We start from the raw sequence: 23,440 nt of genomic DNA on the forward strand, positions 1-23,440 counted from the left end.
TTTGAGGTGTGCACCTGAAAATGTGTTTGAAATACATTAGCATGCATCACGTACCAAAATATAATACACCTACAAAATTAGAGGGAAAAAAAAAAGTTAGCATGCTAACAGGTATCGTTTTCCAAGTAACAAAATATTTGACGCTGAGGTTTCCTTATACGTGCGAAAATTTGCAAAACAGCTAGCATGCTAATATTAAAAGGCTAATAATGGTGCCATACGTTTTATTTAAAATACCAACATATATGACATTGAGGTAATTTAGCTAAAAAAAGCTAGCATGATAATGTTGATATGCTAAAATATTAACTGTTACATGTGTCACGTACCAAAATATATTACTCTGTGATGTGTACCTGTAAAATGTGTTGAAAAAATGCTAGCATGCTAACAGGTATCATTTTCCAAGTAACAAAATATTTGACGCCGAGGTTTCCTCATATGTGCGAAAATTTGCAAAACAGCTAGCATGCTAATATTAAAAGGCTAACACGTTTTATTAAAATACCAACATATATGACATTGAGGTAATTTAGCTAATAAAAGCTAGCATGATAATGTTAAACATGCTAAAATGTTAACTGTTACGTGTGTCACGTACCAAAATATAATACTCTGTGATGTGTACCTGTAAAATGTGTTGAAAAAATGCTAACAGGTATAATTTTCCAAGTAACAAAGTATTTGACGCTGAGGTTTCCGTATACGTGCGAAAATTTGCAAAGCAGCTAGCATGCTATTATTAAAAGGCTAATAATTGTGCCACACGTTTTATTAAAATACCAACATATATGACATTGAGGTAATTTAGCTAAAAAAAGCTAGCATGATAATGTTAATGTGCTAAAATATTAACTGTTACATGTGTCACGTACCAAAATATATTACTCTGTGATGTGTACCTGTAAAATGTGTTGAAAAAATGCTAGCATGCTAACAGGTATCATTTTCCAAGTAACAAAATATTTGACGCCGAGGTTTCCTTATATGTGCGAAAATTTGCAAAACAGCTAGCATGCTAATATTAAAAGGCTAACACGTTTTATTAAAATACCAACATATATGACATTGAGGTAATTTAGCTAATAAAAGCTAGCATGATAATGTTAAACATGCTAAAATGTTAACTGTTACGTGTGTCACGTACCAAAATATAATACTCTGTGATGTGTACCTGTAAAATGTGTTGAAAAAATGCTAACATGCTAACAGGTATAATTTTCCAAGTAACAAAGTATTTGACGCTGAGGTTTCCTTATACGTGCGAAAATTTGCAAAACAGCTAGCATGCTATTATTAAAAGGCTAATAATTGTGCCACACGTTTTATTAAAATACCAACATATATGACATTGAGGTAATTTAGCTAAAAAAAGCTAGCATGATAATGTTAACATGCTAAAATGTTAACTGTTACACGTATCAAGTAGTAAATGTGTTGAAAAAATGCTAGCATGCTAACAGGTATCATTTTCCAAGTAACAAAATATTTGACGCTGAGGTTTCCTTATATGTGCGAAAATTTGCAAAACAGCTAGCATGCTAATATTAAAAGGATAAAAATGGTGCCACATGTTTTATTAAAATACCAAAATATATGGCATTGAGGTAATTTAGCTAAAAAAAGCTAGCATGATAAAGTTAACATGCTAAAATATAAACTGTTACATGTGTCAAGTACCAAAATATAATACTCTCTGAAAAAAATGTGTTAATAAAATGCTAGCATGCTAACATTAGCATGTATCAAGTAGCAAAATATATTACTCTGTGATGTGTACCTGAAAAATGTGTTGGAAAAAATGCTAGCATGCTAACATTAGCATGTATCAAGTAGCAAAATATATTACTCTGTGATGTGTATCTGAAAAAATGTGTTGGAAAAAATGCTAGCATGCTAACATTAGCATGTATCAAGTAGCAAAATATGGTGTATACCTACAAAATTAGCTTTTAAAAAAAGCTAGCATACTGTGGAAATAGTCCGATACTGATTGTGAAGCTGATAATGACTTTGATGATTAGATCCAGTGAAACACTACGGATCTTCTCCTTGGCCCAGCTTCCAGGCTCTGATGAAGGACTGCTTGAGACCGAACCCTCAGGACCGGCCGACGTCCGCCCAGGTTTGGAGCCTCCAGAGGACTCGCTGGCAGGTTGAAGATGTTCCATGTTTGGGTTTGGTGTGCCGGCAGGTGTTTGACAGGCTGACTGCAGGTGACATGTTGTGTCTGATGATGGAGACGCTGCTTCCCACTGCCATCAGCGCTGATTGCTTCACCGTGACTACTCTCGGCCGTCACGCCATGACCGCCTGGCTGGGAGGGGGCAGCAGCACCCAGAGGACGGGCTGTGTCACCACTGTAGACCTGGAATCTAACACGGTCACCACGCAGGTAACCACGCACACATGCCTCACACAGACGCGACGAGCATGCTAACATTATCTAATAACTTTTTTTGCTATTTTTACACGTTTTACCAAAATTTTAGCTTGCTAACTTTTTTTTATTTTATTTTTTACTAATTTTGCAACCCTTTTCCCCAACGTCATATAACTTGGTACATGACATATGCTAACTGTTAGCATGCTAACATTTTTATTTTATTTTTACACTTTTTTATCAAATTTTGCAGCCCTACACCTTTGTCATAAAACTTGGTTTACACGTGTTAACTATGAGCATTCTAACTTTTTTTTACTAATTTTGCAAGCCTTTTCCCCAACTTCATATAACTTGGTGCATGACATATGCTAACTGTTAGCATGCTAACATGATGATGTTAACTTTTTTATTTATTTATTTTTTAGCTATTTTTACACTTTTTTAAATCTAATTTTGCAGCCCTACACCTTAGTCATAAAACTTGGTATGTGACACATGCTAAGTGTTAGAATGCTAACTTTTTTTTTAAAATTTTTACTAATTTTCCAACCTTTTTCCCCAACGTCATATAACCTGGTGCCTGACATATGCTAACTGTTAGCATGCTAACATTATCATGCTAAAAAAAATTTCAAAAGCTATTTTTACACGTTTTACGTAATTTTGCAGCCCTATATCTTAGTCATAAAACTTGATATGTGACACATGCTGTTAGCATAACTGTTAGCATGCTAATTCTTTTTTAAAATTTATTTTAAAATCCTTTTGCAACTCTTTTCCCTACAGTCATATAACCTGGTACATGACATGTGCTGTTTTCATGCTAACATTAGCATGCAAACTTTTTTTAAAACTAATTTTGCAACCCTTTTTCCCCAGTCATGTAACTTGGTACATGACATGTGCTGTTAGCATGCAAAAATTAGCAAGCTAAGTTTTTTCTACTAATTTTGCAACCCTTTTCCCCAGTCATATAACTTGATACTTGACATATCTAGCATGCTAACTTTTTTTAAACAAATTTTGCGCCACTTTTCCACAGTCATACAAAATGGTACATGATATATGCTGTTAGCATGTTAACATTAGCATGCTAACTTCATTTTTAAAACAAATTTTGCAACCCTCTCCCCCAGTCATATTACTCGGTACATGATGTATGCTGTTAGCACGCTAACATTAACATGCTAACTTATTTTTAACTAATTTTGCAACCCTTTTCCCCATATAATAATATTGGTACTTGACATATGCTAACATTTTTAGCCAATTTTGCCGCCGTACACCACAAAGTTACATTGTCACGACGGCTTAGGTCCCCAACATAGAGCAAAATATATATAAGAATAATAACAAAAAGAACACTCAAAAATGTGTGAGCAAAACAAAATGAAGGATGCACACTTATTGTGTGAGAGGTAACAGTTAACACTGCACAGCCACGCTGGGACTGAGTCACAGGGAGCGAGAAGCGTGAGTGGAGCCAAAGCAGAGGAGATGCACACGACTGGAAGGGTGAATCATCAGGAAATCTACTGGCGCCGAGTGAAGGGACTGGAGAGCTTAAGTAGTCAGGAGGAGATTTGCATCAGGTATGCGTGCGGGTGGCTACGCCCTTTCACCCAGAAACCAGGCACTGCAACCAATATAAGATAGGTGGCGGTACGTGACATATGGCAGCATGCTAATATTAACTTGCTAACTTTGCTAGCCAAATTTCCCGCCGTCCACCTCAAGAGTTACTGTATATCACTTGGTAGGTGACGTATGCTAACTGTTAGCATGGTAATGTTGCAAAAAGGCGAAGTCACAGACAGTCATACGCACTACTGTACCTCTTCTAAGGACGTGGACAACAGTCCCGTCCTGTGTCTCGTCACCGTCAGAATCCCCGGCGAGGCGTGTGATTGGCTGGTGGCCGGCACGCAGTCGGGCTCGCTGGTGGCGATGAACGCCGAAGACGCGACGTCGTGGCACCGCCTGCAGAGTGTCAGCGACGCCGTCACCTCGCTCTACTTCCACGTGCACCCCCCACGCCTGTAAGTGCACCTGACACAGCAAGAACCCTGTCGGTTTTAAACCTGGTCTGCTTCAGTCTTCGGTCTTGTTGTCCTTAAGTCCAAATGGTCTTCGTGTCCTTGTTGTTCTCAGACAAAGACAGAACTATCTTCTGGTCGGGACCGCAGACGGCGTGCTCTCAGTTTTTGACCAGTCTGCATTCAAGGTGAGAAAGAGCAACTCCAGAGGAGGTTCTTCATCCAGAGTCCAATGTGGTCTTTGTCCTCCAACAGGACCAAGGACAGCCGGTCAAAGTGTTGACGTTGGGCAGCGTCAACACACCCGTCATGTGCCTGGGACAGTCCACCTACTCCCTGGACAGCAGGTGCGTTTGGGCCGCCTGCGGGACCAAGATCATGTCCTTCACGGCCGACTACGACGTCGGCAAGACCCTGGACACCAGACCCGACTCCATCTTACGGTAAATCCAAGTCCTCGCCGCTCGTCCTGACCGTCTAACTCGTCTGACCCATGTGTGCTGTGCAGGCATCAGAGCAAGGCGGGTGTGTCCCGCATGGTGGTGGACAAATACGTCTACCTCAGCAAGGCTGGAATGTCCACCGTGGAGGTCTGGGACAAGAGGACTGAGAGGATGGTGGACTGCATTGACTGCGCCCAAATGATTAGGTACACAACTCTATCAGGAACTCTTTTGTCCTTCTTAAAGTTCACGGACATTTATTCAACTCTGTCCTAAAAGTGTCGGAAAAAACACACGCGTCCCGAACCAGTACTTTTTCTGGGAAGGTTTGGGATTGGCATAATGTTTTTTACAATGTTTCAAAACAGTCACCGCAAGACGTGAAAGACAGAAAAACTGTAGATAGTATTTAGAAGTTCTGCTCTGATTTCAGAGCATCTTTAAAAACATTCTTGTGTTGGACTAGTAAACATGTCCCTGGGAGGACAAATGCCCTCACGCTAAATGTCATTTTACAATCACTGCAAGTCTAAAAAGACACAAATTAATTTACGTAGCATTTAAAAGTTCTGCTCTGATTTCAGAGCATCTTTGACAACATCCTCACGTTTCTTGTGTTGGAAAAGCAAATATGTCCCCACGAGGACAATCATCCTCACAAAACAGTCACTGCAAGACATAAAAGACAGGAATACTGTAGATAGTATTTAGAAGTTCTGCTCTGATTTCAGAGCATCTCTAAAACATTCTTGTGTTGGACTAGTAAACATGTCCCTGGGAGGACAAATGCCCTCACGCTAAATGTCATTTTACACAACAGTCACTGCAAGACTAAAAAGACACAAATTAATTTACATAGCATTTAGAAGTATTGCTCTGATTTCAGAACATCTTTGACAACATCCTCACGTTTCTTGTGTTGGAAAAGCAAATATGTCCCCACGAGGACAATCATCCTCACAAAACAGTCACTGCAAGACATAAAAGACAGGAATACTGTAGATAGTATTTAGAAGTTCTGCTCTGATTTCAGAGCATCTCTAAAAACATTCTTGTGTTGGACTAGTAAACATGTCCCTGGGAGGACAAATGCCCTCACGCTAAATGTCATTTTACACAACAGTCACTGCAAGACTAAAAAGACACAAATTAATTTACATAGCATTTAGAAGTATTGCTCTGATTTCAGAACATCTTTGACAACATCCTCACATTTCTAGTGTTGGAAAAGCAAAAATACAAAAATGTCCCCACGAGGACAATCATCCTCACAAAACAGTCACTGCAAGACGTGAAACACAGGAATACTGTAGATAGTGTTTAGAAGTTCCGCTCTGATTTCAGATCATCTTCAAAAACATTCTCACATTTCTTGTGTTGGACTAGTAAACATGTCCCCGTGAGGATAAATGTCATCATGCTAAATGTCATTTTAACACAACAGTCACTGCAAGACTAAAAAGACACAAATTAATTTACATAGCATTTAAAAGTTCTGCTCTGATTGTAGAGCATCTTTGACAACATTCTCACATTTCTTGTGTTGGAAAAGCAAAATTGTCCCCACGAGGAAAAGTGTCTTCACAAAACAGTTACTGCAAGATGTAGAAGACAGGAATTAATTATACTGCATATAAAAGTTCTGCTCTGATTTCAAAGCATATTTGACAACATTCTCACATTTCTTGTGTTGGACTAGTAAACATGTCCCTGGTAGGACAAATGTGCTCACACTAAATGTCATTATACACAACAGTCCCTGCAAGACTAAAAAGACACACATTAATTTACATAGCATTTAAAAGTTCTGCTCTGATTTCAGAGCATCTTTGACAACATCCTCACGTTTCTTGTGTTGGAAAAGCAAATATGTCCCCACGAGGACAATCATCCTCACAAAACAGTCACTGCAAGACATAAAAGACAGGAATACTGTAGATAGTATTTAGAAGTTCTGCTCTGATTTCAGAGCATCTCTAAAAACATTCTTGTGTTGGACTAGTAAACATGTCCCTGGGAGGACAAATGCCCTCACGCTAAATGTCATTTTACACAACAGTCACTGCAAGACTAAAAAGACACAAATTAATTTACATAGCATTTAGAAGTATTGCTCTGATTTCAGAACATCTTTGACAACATCCTCACATTTCTAGTGTTGGAAAAGCAAAAATGTCCCCACGAGGACAATCATCCTCACAAAACAGTCACTGCAAGACGTGAAACACAGGAATACTGTAGATAGTGTTTAGAAGTTCCGCTCTGATTTCAGATCATCTTCAAAAACATTCTCACATTTCTTGTGTTGGACTAGTAAACATGTCCCCGTGAGGATAAATGTCATCATGCTAAATGTCATTTTAACACAACAGTCACTGCAAGACTAAAAAGACACAAATTAATTTACATAGCATTTAAAAGTTGTGCTCTGATTTCAGAGCATCTTTGACAACATTCTCACATTTCTTGTGTTGGAAAAGCAAAATTGTCCCCACGAGGAAAGGTGTCTTCACAAAACAGTTACTGCAAGATGTAGAAGACAGGAATTAATTATACTGCATATAAAAGTTCTGCTCTGATTTCAAAGCATATTTGACAACATTCTCACATTTCTTGTGTTGGACTAGTAAACATGTCCCTGGGAGGACAAATGTGCTCACACTAAATGTCATTATACACAACAGTCCCTGCAAGACTAAAAAGACACACATTAATTTACATAGCATTTAAAAGTTGTACTCTGATTTCAGAGCATATTTGACAACGTGCTCACATTTCTTGTGTTGGAAAAGCAAAATTGTCCCCACGAGTACAAATGTCATCAAAAAACTCTTACTGCAAGATGTAGAAGACAGGAATTAATTATACAACATATAATAGTTCTGCTCTGATTTCAAAGCATATTTGACAACATTCTCACATTCCTTGTGTTGGACTAGTAAACATGTCCCTGTAAGAACAAATGTCTTCGCGCTAAATATTATTTGAACATAACAGTCACTGCTAAACGTAAAAGACAGGAATTACTTGAGATAGCATTTAAAAGTTATACTCTGATTTTAAAGCATCTTTGACAACATCCTTACATTTGTTGTGTTGGACTAGTTAACATGTCCCCACAAGGACATGCACAATGTCATTTCAACAATATCTGCAAGACATGAATGGCAGGAATGAAAGCTTCTTGATGGTCTGCTCTGATTTCAGAGCATCTTTGACAACATTCTCACATTTTTTGTTTTGTAAAAGCAAACATGTCCCCGCGAGGACAAATGCCCTCACACTGCAAGATGTAAAAGACAGGAATACTGTAGATAGTATTTACAAGTTTTGCTCTGATTTCAAAGCATTTTTGACAACCTCCTCACATTTCTTGTGTTGGACTAGTAAACATGTCCCCACAAGGACAAGTGTCCTTACACAAAATGTCATTTTAACGCAACAGCCACTGCAAGATGTAAAAGACAGAAATACTGTAGATAGTATTTAAATGTTCTGCTCTGATTTCAGAGCATCTTTGACAACATCCTCACATTTCTTGTGTTGGACTAGTAATCATGTCCCCGCGAAGACAAATGTCCTCACAAAACAGTCATTTGAACACAACAGTCAATGCAAGACTAAAAAGACACACTTTAATTTAGATAGCATTTAAAAGTTCTGCTCTGATTTCAGAACATCTTTGACAACATCCTCACATTTCTTGTGTTGGAAAAGCAAATATGTCCCCACGAGGACAATCATCCTCACAAAACAGTCACTGCAAGATGTGAAAAACAGGAATACTGTCGATGGTATTTAGAAATTCTGCTCTGATTTCAGATCATCTTAAAAAACATTCACATTTCTTGTGTTGGACTAGTAAACATGTCCCCGCGAGGACAAATGTCATCATGCTAAATGTAATTTTACACAACAGTCACTGCTAAACGTAAAAGACAGGAATTACTTGAGATAGCATTTAAAAGTTCTGCTCTGATTTCAGAGCATCTTTGGCAACATTCTCACATTTCTTGTGTTGGAAAAGCAAATATGTCCCCACGAGGACAATCATCCTCACAAAACAGTCACTGCAAGACGTGAAACACAGGAATACTGTAGATAATGTTTAGAAGTTCTGCTCTGATTTCAGATCATCTTCAAAAACATTCTCACATTTCTTGTGTTGGACTAGTAAACATGTCCCCGCGAGGACAAATGTCCTCATGCTAAATGTAATTTTACACAACAGTCACTGCTAAACGTAAAAGACAGGAATTACTTGAGATAGCATTTAAAAGTTCTGCTCTGATTTCAGAGCATCTTTGGCAACATTCTCACATGTCTTGTGTTGGAAAAGCAAAATTGTCCCCACAAGGAAAAGTGTCTTTACAAAACAGTTACTGCAAGATGTAGAAGACAGGAATTAATTATACAGCTTCTAAAAGTTCTGCTCTGATTTTAGAGCATCTTTGACAACATTCTCACATTTCTTGTGTTGGAAAAGCAAAATTGTCCCCACGAGGAAAAGTGTCTTCACAAAACAATTACTGCAAGATGTAGAAGACAGGAATTAATTATACAGCATATAAAAGTTCTGCTCTGATTTCAGAACATCTTTGCCAGCATTCTCACATTTGTTATGTTGGACTAGTAAACATAATACTGGGAGGACAAATGTCCTCATGTTAAATGTCATTTAAACACAACAGTCACTGCAAGACAGGAATTACTAGAGATAGCATTTAAAATTTCTGCTCTGATTTCAAAGCATCTTTAACAAACTACTCACATTTCTTGTGTTGGACTAGTACACATAGGTCCTCACGCTAAATGTCATTTTAACACAACAGTCATTACAAGACTAAAAGACACAAATTAATTTGCATTGCATTTAAAAGTTCTGCTCGGATTTCAGAGCATCTTTGATCACATTCTCACATTTCTTGTGTTGGAGAAGCAAAATTGTCCCTACGAGGACAAATGTCCTCATGCTAAATGTAATTTTACACAACAGTCACTGCTAAACGTAAAAGACAGGAATTACTTGAGATAGCATTTAAAGGTTCTGCTCTGATTTCAGAGCATCTTTGGCAACACTCTCACATTTATTGTTTTCGAAAAGCAAAAATGTCCCCACAAGGAAAAGTGTCTTTACAAAACAGTTACTGCAAGATGTAGAAGACAGGAATTCATTATATAGCTTATAAAAGTTTTGCTCTGATTTCAGAGCATCTTTGACAACATTCTCACATTTCTTGTGTTGGAAAAGCAAAATTGTCCCCACGAGGAAAAGTGTCTTCACAAAACAGTTACTGCAAGATGTAGAAGACAGGAATTAATTATATAGCTTATAAAAGTTCTGCTCTGATTTCAGAGCATCTTTGACAACATTCTCACATTTCTTGTGTTGGAAAAGCAAAATCGTCCCCACGAGGAAAAGTGTCTTCACAAAACAGTTACTACAAAATGTAGAAGACAGGAATTAACTATATAGCATATAAAAGTTCTGCACTGATTTCAGAACATCTTTGCCAGCATTCTCACATTTGTTATGTTGGATTAGTAAACGTAACCCCGGGAGGACAAATGTCCTCATGTTAAATGTCATTTGAACACAACAGTCACTGCTAAATGTAAGACAGGAATTACTTGAGATAGCATTTAAAAGTTCTGCTCTGATTTCTGAACATCTTTGACAACATTCTCACATTTCTTGTGTTGGACTAGTAAACAAATGTCTTCACGCTAAATGTCATTTTAACACAACAGTCATTGCAAGACTAAAAGACACAAATTAATTTGCATAGCATTTAAAAGTTCTGCTCTGATTTCAGAGCAATATTTGACAACATTCTCACATTTCTCGTGTTGGAAAAGCAAAATTGTCCCTACGAGGACAAATATCCTCATGCTACATGTAATTTTACACAACAGTCACTGCTAAACGTAAAAGACAGGAATTACTTGAGATAGCATTTAAAGGTTCTGCTCTGATTTCAGAGCATCTTTGGCAACATTCTCACATTTATTGTGTTGGAAAAGCAAAAATGTCCCCACAAGGAAAAGTGTCTTTACAAAACAGTTACTGCAAGATGTAGAAGACAGGAATTAATTATATAGCATATAGAAGTTCTGCTCTGATTTCAGAACATCTTTGCCAGCATTCTCACATTTATTGTGTTGGAAAAGCAAAAATGTCCCCACAAAGAAAAGTGTCTTTACAAAACAGTTACTGCAAGATGTAGAAGACAGGAATTAATTATATAGCTTATAAAAGTTCTGCTCTGATTTCAGAACATCTTTGCTAGCATTCTCACATTTGTTATGTTGGACTAGTAAACATAACCCCGGGAAAACAAATGTCCTCATGTTAAATGTCATTTAAACACAACAGTCACTGCAAGACAGGAATTACTAGAGATAGCATTTAAAAGTTCTGCTCTGATTTCTGAACATCTTTGACAACATTCTCACATTTCTTGTGTTGGACTAGTAAACAAATGTCTTCACGCTAAATGTCATTTTAACACAACAGTCATTGCAAGACTAAAAGACACAAATTAATTTGCATAGCATTTAAAAGTTCTGCTCTGATTTCAGAGCATCTTTGACAACATTCTCACATTTCTCGTGTTGGAAAAGCAAAATTGTCCCTACGAGGACAAATGTCCTCATGCTTAAATGTCACTGCTAAACGTAAAAGACAGGAATTACTTGAGATAGGATTTAAAAGTTATGCTCTGATTTCAGAGCATCTTTGACGACATTCTCACATTTCTTGTGTTGAAAAAGCAAAATTGTCCCTGCGAGGACAAATGTCCTCATGCTTAAATGTCACTGCTAAACGTAAAAGACAGGAATTACTTGAGATAGGATTTAAAAGTTATGCTCTGATTTCAGAGCATCTTTGACAACATCCTGACAGTTCTTGTGTTGGACTAGTAAATGTCCCCGCGAGGACAATGGCCCTCACAAAACAGTCACTGCTAAACGTAAACATCCACAATAAAAGCAATGAGATGTCCTGCTCTGATTTCTGGTCACTTTGACCAGTCACCATGTCCCCAGAGAGACATGTGGTGACGTTTATGAATGTCTCTCTGCAGACATGAGTCCAGCACTGGAGGGAGGAGGCGTGGCAGCGAGGGGGACGTCCCCCGTGAGGGTTGTCCTCCCTGGGCCAGGGTGAAGTCCTTGCTGGTGCAGGGCACCGCAGCGCTGTGGGTGGGCACTAGAGGGGGACACCTGCTGATCCTGGATCTGTCCAAGCACGAGACGCTGCAGGTCATCACGCCGCGCTGTGACTCCATCCGCTGCATGGCCTCCGCCCTCATAGGTGTGTCCGCCACCACCTTTCGCCCCTTTGGGGTCCGCCTTCTTTCTTACCTTGACGTGTCTTCGCCAGAAACCCAGGACTGGAAGGACGTGGTCCTGGTTCTGGGCAGAAGAGTCCCACAGGACCGGAGTGAGAGTGGTGAGGCTAATTGTTGACGTGAGTTAGCTCTCTGCAGCCGCCTCAATAAGGGTGCGCTTGTTTTGCTCACCTAGACGCCCAGTCGGTGCTGATGGTGTGGAGCAGCACGCTGTCCTCCCAAGTGAAAGATCTGAAGAAACACTGCGAGAAAAGACAACACATCTCTGCAAGAATGACACAACAACTACACAACCACTGAGCACAGGTTTGCTGCCTTTAATACACACAACCTAACTGGTCTGCAGCCTTTAATACACACAACCTAACTAGTCTGCAGCCTTTAATACACACAACCTAACTAGTCTGCAGCCTTTAATACACACAACCTAACTGGTCTGCAGCCTTTAATACACACAACCTAACTGGTCTGCAGCCTTTAATACACACAACCTAACTAGTCTGCAGCCTTTAATACACACAACCTAACTAGTCTGCAGCCTTTAATACACACAACCTAACTGGTCTGCTGCCTTTAATACACAACAATACACACAACCTAACTAGTCTGCTGCCTGTAATACACAACAATACACACAACCTAACTAGTCTGCAGCCTTTAATACACAACAATACACACAACCTAACTAGTCTTCTGCCTGTAATACACAACAATAAACACAACCTAACTGGTCTGCAGCCTTTAATACACTACAATAAACACAACCTAACTAGTCTGCTGCCTGTAATACACAACAATACACACAACATAACTAATCTACAGCCTTTAATACACTACAATAAACACAACCTAACTAGTCTGCAGCCTTTAATACACTACAATACACACAACCTAACTAGTCTGCAGCCTTTAATACACTACAATACACACAACCTAACTAGTCTGCTGCCTTTAATACACAACAATACACACAACCTAACTAGTCTGCAGCCTTTAATATACACAACCTAACTAGTCTGCTGCCTTTAATACACAATAATAACCTCAACCTAACTAGTCTGCTGCCTTTGATACACACAACCTAACTACTCTGCAGCCTTTAATACACACAACCTAACTAGTCTGCAGCCTTTAATACACACAACCTAACTAGTCTGCTGCCTTTAATACACACAACCTAACTAGTCTGCAGCCTTTAATACACACCACCTAACTAGTCTGCTGCCTTTAATACACACCACCTAACTAGTCTGCTGCCTTTTATACACACAACCTAACTAGTATGCTTCCTTTGATACACACAACCTAACTAGTATGCTTCCTTTGATACACACAACCTAACTAGTCTGCTGCCTTTAATACACACCACCTAACTAGTCTGCTGCCTTTAATACACACACCCTAACTAGTCTGCTGCCTTTTATACACACAACCTAACTAGTCTGCTGCCTTTTATACACACAACCTAACTAGTATGCTTCCTTTGATACACACAACCTAACTAGTCTGCTGCCTTTAATACACACCACCTAACTAGTCTGCTGCCTTTAATACACACAACCTAACTTGTCTGCTGTCTTTAATACACACAACCTAACTAGTCTGCTGCCTGTAATACACAACAATACACACAACATAACTAGTCTGCAGCCTTTAATACACACAACCTAACTAGTCTGCAGCCTTTAATACACACAACCTAACTAGTCTGCTGCCTTTAATACACACAACCTAACTAGTCTGCTGTCTTTAATACACACAACCTAACTAGTCTGCTGCCTGTAATACACAACAATACACACAACCTAACTAGTCTGCAGCCTTTAATACACACAACCTAACTAGTCTGCTGCCTTTAATACACACAACCTAACTAGTCTGCTGCCTTTAATACACACAACCTAACTAGTCTGCTGCCTTTAATACACACAACCTAACTAGTCTGCAGCCTTTAATACACACAACCTAACTAGTCTGCTGCTTTTAATACACACAACCTAACTAGTCTGCAGCCTTTAATACACAACAATACACACAACCTAACTAGTCTGCTGCCTGTAATACACAACAATACACACAACCTAACTAGTCTGTTGCCTTTAATACACTACAATAAACACAACCTAACTAGTCTGCTGCCTTTAATACACACAACTTAATTAGTCTGCTGCGTTTAAAACACACAACCTAACTAGTCTGCTGCCTTTAATACACAAATATACACACAACCTAACTAGTCTGCTGCCTTTAATACACACAACCTAACTAGTCTGCTGCCTTTAATACACACAACCTAACTAGTCTGCTGCCTTTAATACACACAACCTAACTAGTCTGCTTGTTTTAATACACAAATATACACACAACCTAACTAGTGTGCTGCCTTTAATACACAAATATACACACAACCTAAGTAGTCTGCTTGTTTTAATACACAAATATACACACAACCTAACTAGTCTGCTGCCTTTAATACACAAATATTCACACAACCTAAGTAGTCTGCTTGTTTTAATACACACATATACACACAACCTAACTAGTCTGCTGCCTTTAATACACAAATATACACACAACCTAACTAGTCTTCTGCCTTTAATACACAAATATTCACACAACCTAAGTAGTCTGCTTGTTTTAATACACACATATACACACAACCTAACTAGTGTGCTGCCTTTAATACACAAATATACACACAACCTAACTAGTGTGCTGCCTTTAATACACAAATATACACACAACCTAACTAGTCTGCTGCCTTTAATACACACAACCTAACTAGTCTGCTTGTTTTAATACACAAATATACACACAACCTAACTAGTGTGCTGCCTTTAATACACAAATATACACACAACCTAAGTAGTCTGCTTGTTTTAATACACAAATATACACACAACCTAACTAGTCTGCTGCCTTTAATACACAAATATTCACACAACCTAAGTAGTCTGCTTGTTTTAATACACACATATACACACAACCTAACTAGTGTGCTGCCTTTAATACACAAATATACACACAACCTAACTAGTGTGCTGCCTTTAATACACAAATATACACACAACCTAAGTAGTCTGCTTGTTTTAATACACACATATACACACAACCTAACTAGTGTGCTGCCTTTAATACACAAATATACACACAACCTAACTAGTGTGCTGCCTTTAATACACAAATATACACACAACCTAACTAGTGTGCTGCCTTTAATACACAAATATACACACAACCTAACTAGTCTGCTGCCTTTAATACACACAACCTAACTAGTCTGCTTGTTTTAATACACAAATATACACACAACCTAACTAGTGTGCTGCCTTTAATACACAAATATACACACAACCTAAGTAGTCTGCTTGTTTTAATACACAAATATACACACAACCTAACTAGTGTGCTTGTTTTAATACACAAATATACACACAACCTAAGTAGTCTGCTTGTTTTAATACACAAATATTCACACAACCTAACTAGTCTGCTGCCTTTAATACACAAATATTCACACAACCTAAGTAGTCTGCTTGTTTTAATACACACATATACACACAACCTAACTAGTGTGCTGCCTTTAATACACAAATATACACACAACCTAAGTAGTCTGCTTGTTTTAATACACAAATATACACACAACCTAACTAGTCTGGTAGTATTTAACTACTTGACGTTAACTGTTAAACATTTCAGGCGATCTTTTCTGCTTTAATAATCTTATTTTAAACTTGTTTCTGTTTTTTACAGAAAGTTTGTGAAAAAAGGATCGACTTGTTTTTTCCCCGGACGAGAGTGCGGAAGTGGAACATTTACCTCAGCTGACGACGAAGACTCGTTTATTCTGTGTCGGTGTTTACTTTTTCTTCCTGACAAAAGTACTTTAGTGAGGTACTAAGCTGCGGTGGAACGGCAGGAAGACGTTTGACTTTATGGTCTTTTGCGTTCGTTCAAAGGGACAAAAAAAACACGCACGTTAGCTTAGCTTTTAGTTGTAGAAAAAAAAAAGCAAAATAATTTATTTTTTTTGAGTTTTTCTTCACATTTTTTCGAACTGACCCAACAACAAAACACTAAAGTAAAAAGATTGTCCAAAAACAATTTAAAAATCTACACTTTTTGTATTTTATTTTTAACCCGAGTCATGTGACTTGGGCTCAATAAACACTACAGAGTTTTATTTACTTTTCTTTGTTTCTTTGCTGGTACAAAGTATATTTGATCAGAATTCTATTGTGAAACCTCCACTAAGAATGTAAATAACATGCATTTATCTGTTCCAGGGTCAAGATGTGGATATCATAAAAGCTATTTTTAAGTCTACAGTAGTGACTCCATGTAAATAATCGAAATAAGAAAGTAGTTCGATGGCGCCATCCGCAGGTTTAAAAGAGTAGTGCGGCTATGAGTCCACCAGAGGGCGCTGTCTCACAAGTCTATTTACTTAAAGTTGCATGTTGTGGAAGTTCGGTACTACAAACTATTTGTTTTAGTCTATAAAACTGATTTTCGCATTTAAAAAGTGTCATTTTAGTTTTTCAAATTTTGAATGTACAAGTCTACTAAATAATGGACATTATTATGACATGATTTCATAAAATGACTAGATGTTTCTACTACTTATTTCTGATCCAAACGTTAGTTTTTCTATTAAGAAATTAGCTATATGTTAAATTTGTGATAATTTGGAGCGGCAAAGTACCGAATAATTTTAAAAAAATATTTAATTTCAGTGGAATGAAACCTTTAAGTACTGTAATCATGTAGGCTGGGACTGCTCTATGGTTATCATCACACTTGTCTTCAAAGTCCACTGGACTGGTGAAGTCTGGATGAATGAGAACAAAGAGACCATCGACGCGTGACTTGGACATTATTTCATGTTTAATTTGGAGCGAGTAGGAAAAAACTGCATTTTGAAGCCATTTGATGGGAAAAACCAAGGACAGAGTATTTACAAAAAAGGACTCACAAAAAAACACTGAAGTAAAAAAAAGATGACAAAGTTATTAATGATGAAGTGCTCGTAAACCTTTAAAAACATGAGGTTGTATCAAGTGAAATATTTATAATATTTACAGAATACTTAGCTATACAACAGAATGTATTCTATAAACATGATGGAGGCACACCTTTGTCTTGGAACCTCACTTCCTTCTTTCAGGAGACACTAAACACCTTGCACACCCGGCTCGGGCGACGACACTGGACACACCTGCACCCGCTCGGGTGACATAACCTCGCACACGTGCGGCGGCTCTGGCAACGTCACCGGGCACACCCCCACCCGCTCTGGTGACGTCACTGGGCACACCCACGCCGGCTCAGGCGATGTCACCGTGCACTCCATCACCAGCTCGAGCGACGTCACCGGGCACACCCACACCCACTCTGGTGACATCACTGTGCACACCCGCGCCGGCTCTGGCGACGTCCCCGGGCACTCCATCACCAGCTCGAGCGATGTTACCGGACACACCCACATCCGCTCGGGTGACATCACTGTGTACACCCGTGCTGGCTCAGGTGACGTCACTGGGCACACCCGCACCGGCTCGGGCGAGGTCACTGGGCACACCGGCGCGGGTGTACACAATGACGTCACCCGAGCCGGCTCGGATGACATAACTGGGCACAAACGTGCCGGCTCGGGTGACGTCACTGGGCACACCCGCGCCGGCTCAGGCGATGTCATCGGGCACTCCATCATTAGCTCGCGCAACGTCACCGGGCACACCCACACCTACTCGGGTAACATCACTGGGCACACCCGCGCCGGCTCAGGTCATGTCACTGGGCACACCCGCGCCGGCTCGGGCGACGTCACTGTGAACACCCGTGCCGGCTCGGGTGACGTCATTGTGCACACCCGTGCTGGCTCGGGTGACGTCATTGTGCACACCCGCGCTGGTTCGGGTGACGTCATTGTGCACACCCGCACCTGCTCGGGTGACGTCATTGTGCACACCCGCGCCGGCTCGGGTGACATAACTGGGCACACCCCTGCTGGCTCTGTTGACGTGACTGGGCCCACCCGCGCCGGCTCTGGTGATGTCACTGTGCACACCCGTGCCGGCTTGGGTGACGTCACTGGACACACCTGCGCCGGCTCAGGCGATGTCACCGGGCACTCCATCATTAGCTCGCGCAACGTCACCGGGCACACCCACACCCGCTCGGGTCACGTCACTGGGCACACCCGCGTCGGCTCAGGTCATGTCACCGGGCACACCCGCGCCGGCTCGGGCGACGTCACTGTGAACACCCGTGCCGGCTCGGGTGACGTCATTGTGCACACCCGTGCTGGCTCGGGTGACGTCATTGTGCACACCCGCGCCGGCTCGGGTGACGTCATTGTGCACACCCGCACCGGCTCGGGTGACGTCATTGTGCACACCCGCGCCGGCTCGGGTGACATAACTGGGCACACCCCTGCTGGCTCTGTTGACGTGACTGGGCCCACCCGCGCCGGCTCTGGTGATGTCACTGTGCACACCCGTGCCGGCTTGGGTGACGTCACTGGACACACCTGCGCCGGCTCAGGCGATGTCACCGGGCACTCCATCATTAGCTCGCGCAACGTCACCGGGCACACCCACACCCGCTCGGGTCATGTCACTGGGCACACCCGCGTCGGCTCAGGTCATGTCACTGGGCACACCCGCGCCGGCTCGGGTGACATAACTTTGCACACGTGCACCGGCTCTGGCGACGTCACCGGGCCCTCCATCACCAGCTCGAGCAACGTCACCGGGCACACCCACACCCGCTCGGGTGATGTCACCGGGCACACCCACACCTTACTCGGGTAACATCACTGGGCACACCCGCGCCGGCTCGGGCGACGTCACTGTGCACACCCGCGCAGGCTCGGGCGACGTCACTGTTCACACCATCATTAGCTCACGCAACGTCACCGGGCACACCCACCCACACTCGCTCGGGTCACGTCACTGGGCACACCCACCCACACTCGCTCGGGTGACGTCACTGCACTCAAATGAGTGCAAGTCTAAGAGTGGAGTAGCTCCACCTGGTGGTGAAGTTAGTCCATGACAGGAAGACAAAAGCAGGCCACAAAGAAAGGAGTGTTTGGTGTTCCTGGGACTAAAGATGGTGAGGTTCCGAGACAAAGGCGAAGCAGGAAGAGGATAAAAGAGGCGGAGCTAGTCTATCTACAGGACTGTGTGCTAGGAGCAGTAACATGGATGAGCGACTAGAAGCGAGGGCGTCGGGCCTACAAGTCCGACTCGGGCATGTCCGCCACGTCGGCCATCAGGTAACCGATTCCGTAACGACCGTTGGGCGTGGCGTCCGCCTGAGGGCCGCCGCCTCCCGCCGCGGCGCCGTGCTTGCGGTAGATGCTGTTGGCGGGCAGCGGCGACGGCGCCTCGCCGGGCGTCTTGTCCCGCAGCAGGCTGGCGTCGTCGTCCTCGCCCGGGCACGACTCCTCCTTGATGATGCGCCCCTTCTTGTAGGACACGGCCGAGATGCCGCCGGCGCCGTCGTCCAGGAGGTTGAAGAAGCGCAGGAAGAAGACCACGGGCACGGGCAAGATGGCCACCACCACCAGGGAGACGCACACCGCCACGGCCCAGGTGGGGAAGCGCACCTCCTGCTCCTTGGCCTGGCGGGGGTCAGGCGGTGGTTAAGCGGCGGACAAGACAAACCTGGCGGAACTTCCGACTCACCGCTTCCTGGATCCAGGCGTTGTAGACGGGCGGCGCCTTGACCAGCTGCACCAGGCTGGAGCACAGCAGCACCAGCAGCAGGATGGGTGTGATGAACTTCCACATGTAGTAGTAGAAGCGGTATGGCGTGAAGCCCAACATGTCCTTCAGGTCCTCGAAGAACCTGGCGGCGGACACAAGGTGAGTCTCAAACATTCTCACACAACTTGACACTGTCTACTTTTTGAAGTGACGCTCGCCAACTGGAAACTATGTCATGTGAGCGTAAACTTTACGTGTTTTGTAAACTTCACATGACCTTATATGGTTACCTTTACAGTGTAACGTTAACACACCTGAACTTTACATTGCTAAGTTGTGGAAACTTGACTCAACAGTTCACTTAACAGTGAAATGTGAGTGTAAACTTTATGTAAACTTGTAATACTAGTGTAAACTTTACTTAACAGTGTAATGTCAGTGTAAACTTTACGTAAACTTGTAATGTCAGTGTAAACTTTACTTAACAGTGTAATGTCAGTGTAAACTTTACTTAACAGTGTAATGTCAGTGTAAACTTTACGTAAACTTGTAATGCTCGTGCAAAGTTTACTTAACAGTGTAATGTCAGTGTAAACTTTACGTAACAGTGTAATGTCAGTGTAAACTTTACGTAAACTTGTAGTGCTAGTGTAAACTTTACGTAAACTTGTAATGCTAGTGTAAACTTTACTTAACAGTGTAATGTCAGTGTAAACTTTACGTAAACTTGTAGTGCTAGTGTAAACTTTACGTAAACTTGTAATACTAGTGTAAACTTTACTTAACAGTGTAATGTCAGTGTAAACTTTACGTAAACTTGTAATACTAGTGTAAACTTCACTTAACAGTGTAATGTCAGTGTAAACTTTACGTAAACTTGTAGTGCTAGTGTAAACTTTACGTAAACTTGTAATACTAGTGTAAACTTTACTTAACAGTGTAATGTCAGTGTAAACTTTACGTAAACTTGTAATACTAGTGTAAACTTTACTTAACAGTGTAATGCCAGTGTAAACTTTACGTAAACTTGTAATGCTTGTGTAAACTTTACTCAACAGTGTAATGTCAGTGTAAACTTTACGTAAACTTGTAATACTAGTGTAAACTTTACTTAACAGTGTAATGTCAGTGTAAACTTTACGTAAACTTGTAATGTCAGTGTAAACTTTACTTAACAGTGTAATGTCAGTGTAAACTTTACGTAACAGTGTAATGTCAGTGTAAACTTTACTTAACAGTGTAATGTCAGTGTAAACTTTACTTAACAGTGTAATGTCAGTGTAAACTTTACGTAAACTTGTAATGCTCGTGCAAAGTTTACTTAACAGTGTAATGTCAGTGTAAACTTTACGTAACAGTGTAATGTCAGTGTAAACTTTACGTAAACTTGTAGTGCTAGTGTAAACTTTACGTAAACTTGTAATACTAGTGTAAACTTTACTTAACAGTGTAATGTCAGTGTAAACTTTACGTAAACTTGTAGTGCTAGTGTAAACTTTACGTAAACTTGTAATACTAGTGTAAACTTTACTTAACAGTGTAATGTCAGTGTAAACTTTACGTAAACTTGTAATACTAGTGTAAACTTCACTTAACAGTGTAATGTCAGTGTAAACTTTACGTAAACTTGTAGTGCTAGTGTAAACTTTACGTAAACTTGTAATACTAGTGTAAACTTTACTTAACAGTGTAATGTCAGTGTAAACTTTACGTAAACTTGTAATACTAGTGTAAACTTTACTTAACAGTGTAATGTCCGTGTAAACTTTACTTAACAGTGTAATGCCAGTGTAAACTTTACGTAAACTTGTAATACTAGTGTAAACTTTACTTAACAGTGTAATGTCGGTGTAAACTTTACTTAACAGTGTAATGCCAGTGTAAACTTTACGTAAACTTGTAATACTAGTGTAAACTTTACTTAACAGTGTAATGTCGGTGTAAACTTTACTTAACAGTGTAATGCCAGTGTAAACTTTACGTAAACTTGTAATGCTCGTGTAAACTTTACTCAACAGTGTAATGTCAGTGTAAACTTTACGTAAACTTGTAATACTAGTGTAAACTTTACTTAACAGTGTAATGTCAGTGTAAAATTTAGTGTAAACTTTACTTAACAGTGTAATGCCAGTGTAAACTTTACGTGAACTTGTAATGCTCGTGTAAACTTTACTTAACAGTGTAATGTCAGTGTAAACTTTACGTAAACTTGTAATACTAGTGTAAACTTTACGTGAACTTGTAATGCTCGTGTAAACTTTACTTAACAGTGTAATGTCAGTGTAAACTTTACGTAAACTTGTAATGCTCGTGTAAACTTTACTTAGCAGTGTAATGTCAGTGTAAACTTTACGTAAACTTGTAGTGCTAGTGTAAACTTTACGTAAACTTGTAATACTAGTGTAAACTTTACTTAACAGTGTAATGTCAGTGTAAACTTTACGTAAACTTGTAATACTAGTGTAAACTTCACTTAACAGTGTAATGTCAGTGTAAACTTTACGTAAACTTGTAGTGCTAGTGTAAACTTTACGTAAACTTGTAATACTAGTGTAAACTTTACTTAACAGTGTAATGTCAGTGTAAACTTTACGTAAACTTGTAATACTAGTGTAAACTTCACTTAACAGTGTAATGTCAGTGTAAACTTTACGTAAACTTGTAGTGCTAGTGTAAACTTTACGTAAACTTGTAACACTAGTGTAAACTTTACTTAACAGTGTAATGTCAGTGTAAACTTTACGTAAACTTGTAATACTAGTGTAAACTTTACTTAACAGTGTAATGTCCGTGTAAACTTTACTTAACAGTGTAATGCCAGTGTAAACTTTACGTAAACTTGTAATACTAGTGTAAACTTTACTTAACAGTGTAATGTCGGTGTAAACTTTACTTAACAGTGTAATGCCAGTGTAAACTTTACGTAAACTTGTAATACTAGTGTAAACTTTACTTAACAGTGTAATGTCGGTGTAAACTTTACTTAACAGTGTAATGCCAGTGTAAACTTTACGTAAACTTGTAATGCTCGTGTAAACTTTACTCAACAGTGTAATGTCAGTGTAAACTTTACGTAAACTTGTAATACTAGTGTAAACTTTACTTAACAGTGTAATGTCAGTGTAAAATTTAGTGTAAACTTTACTTAACAGTGTAATGCCAGTGTAAACTTTACGTGAACTTGTAATGCTCGTGTAAACTTTACTTAACAGTGTAATGTCAGTGTAAACTTTACGTAAACTTGTAATACTAGTGTAAACTTTACGTGAACTTGTAATGCTCGTGTAAACTTTACTTAACAGTGTAATGTCAGTGTAAACTTTACGTAAACTTGTAATGCTCGTGTAAACTTTACTTAGCAGTGTAATGTCAGTGTAAACTTTACGTAAACTTGTAGTGCTAGTGTAAACTTTACGTAAACTTGTAATACTAGTGTAAACTTTACTTAACAGTGTAATGTCAGTGTAAACTTTACGTAAACTTGTAATACTAGTGTAAACTT

At 40.2% G+C, this 23,440-nt stretch overlaps 2 protein-coding genes across 4 annotated transcripts in view; one reads left to right on the plus strand and one right to left on the minus strand.

The window, feature by feature from the left end:
- Positions 1–16,902, plus strand: part of lrrk2 (leucine-rich repeat kinase 2) — a 114,676-nt gene extending 97,774 nt beyond the window's left edge. The window contains 10 exon segments of the mRNA XM_062042857.1: positions 2,025–2,125; positions 2,195–2,395; positions 4,232–4,425; positions 4,538–4,610; positions 4,678–4,865; positions 4,931–5,071; positions 11,954–12,183; positions 12,253–12,321; positions 12,396–12,526; positions 15,977–16,902. Coding sequence (XP_061898841.1) covers positions 2,025–2,125; positions 2,195–2,395; positions 4,232–4,425; positions 4,538–4,610; positions 4,678–4,865; positions 4,931–5,071; positions 11,954–12,183; positions 12,253–12,321; positions 12,396–12,520 — 1,322 coding nt within the window. The 3' untranslated portion in view covers positions 12,521–12,526; positions 15,977–16,902.
- A 190-nt stretch (positions 16,903–17,092) lies between these two features.
- The window catches only part of slc6a15 (solute carrier family 6 member 15), a 55,123-nt gene continuing 48,775 nt past the window's right edge, over positions 17,093–23,440 (minus strand). For 2 of the 3 annotated variants that reach the window (XM_062042863.1, XM_062042862.1), the window contains 2 exons: positions 19,918–20,080; positions 17,093–19,853 (listed from right to left, as the gene is read on the minus strand). In XM_062042863.1, coding sequence (XP_061898847.1) covers positions 19,464–19,853; positions 19,918–20,080 — 553 coding nt within the window. In that variant the 3' untranslated portion in view covers positions 17,093–19,463. The remainder of the gene's footprint in view (positions 19,854–19,917; positions 20,081–23,440) is intronic. The other variant, XR_009825386.1, reaches the window with a different exon arrangement.

Source organism: Entelurus aequoreus, linkage group LG03, assembly GCF_033978785.1.
Source record: "Entelurus aequoreus isolate RoL-2023_Sb linkage group LG03, RoL_Eaeq_v1.1, whole genome shotgun sequence".
NCBI lineage: Eukaryota > Metazoa > Chordata > Actinopteri > Syngnathiformes > Syngnathidae > Entelurus > Entelurus aequoreus.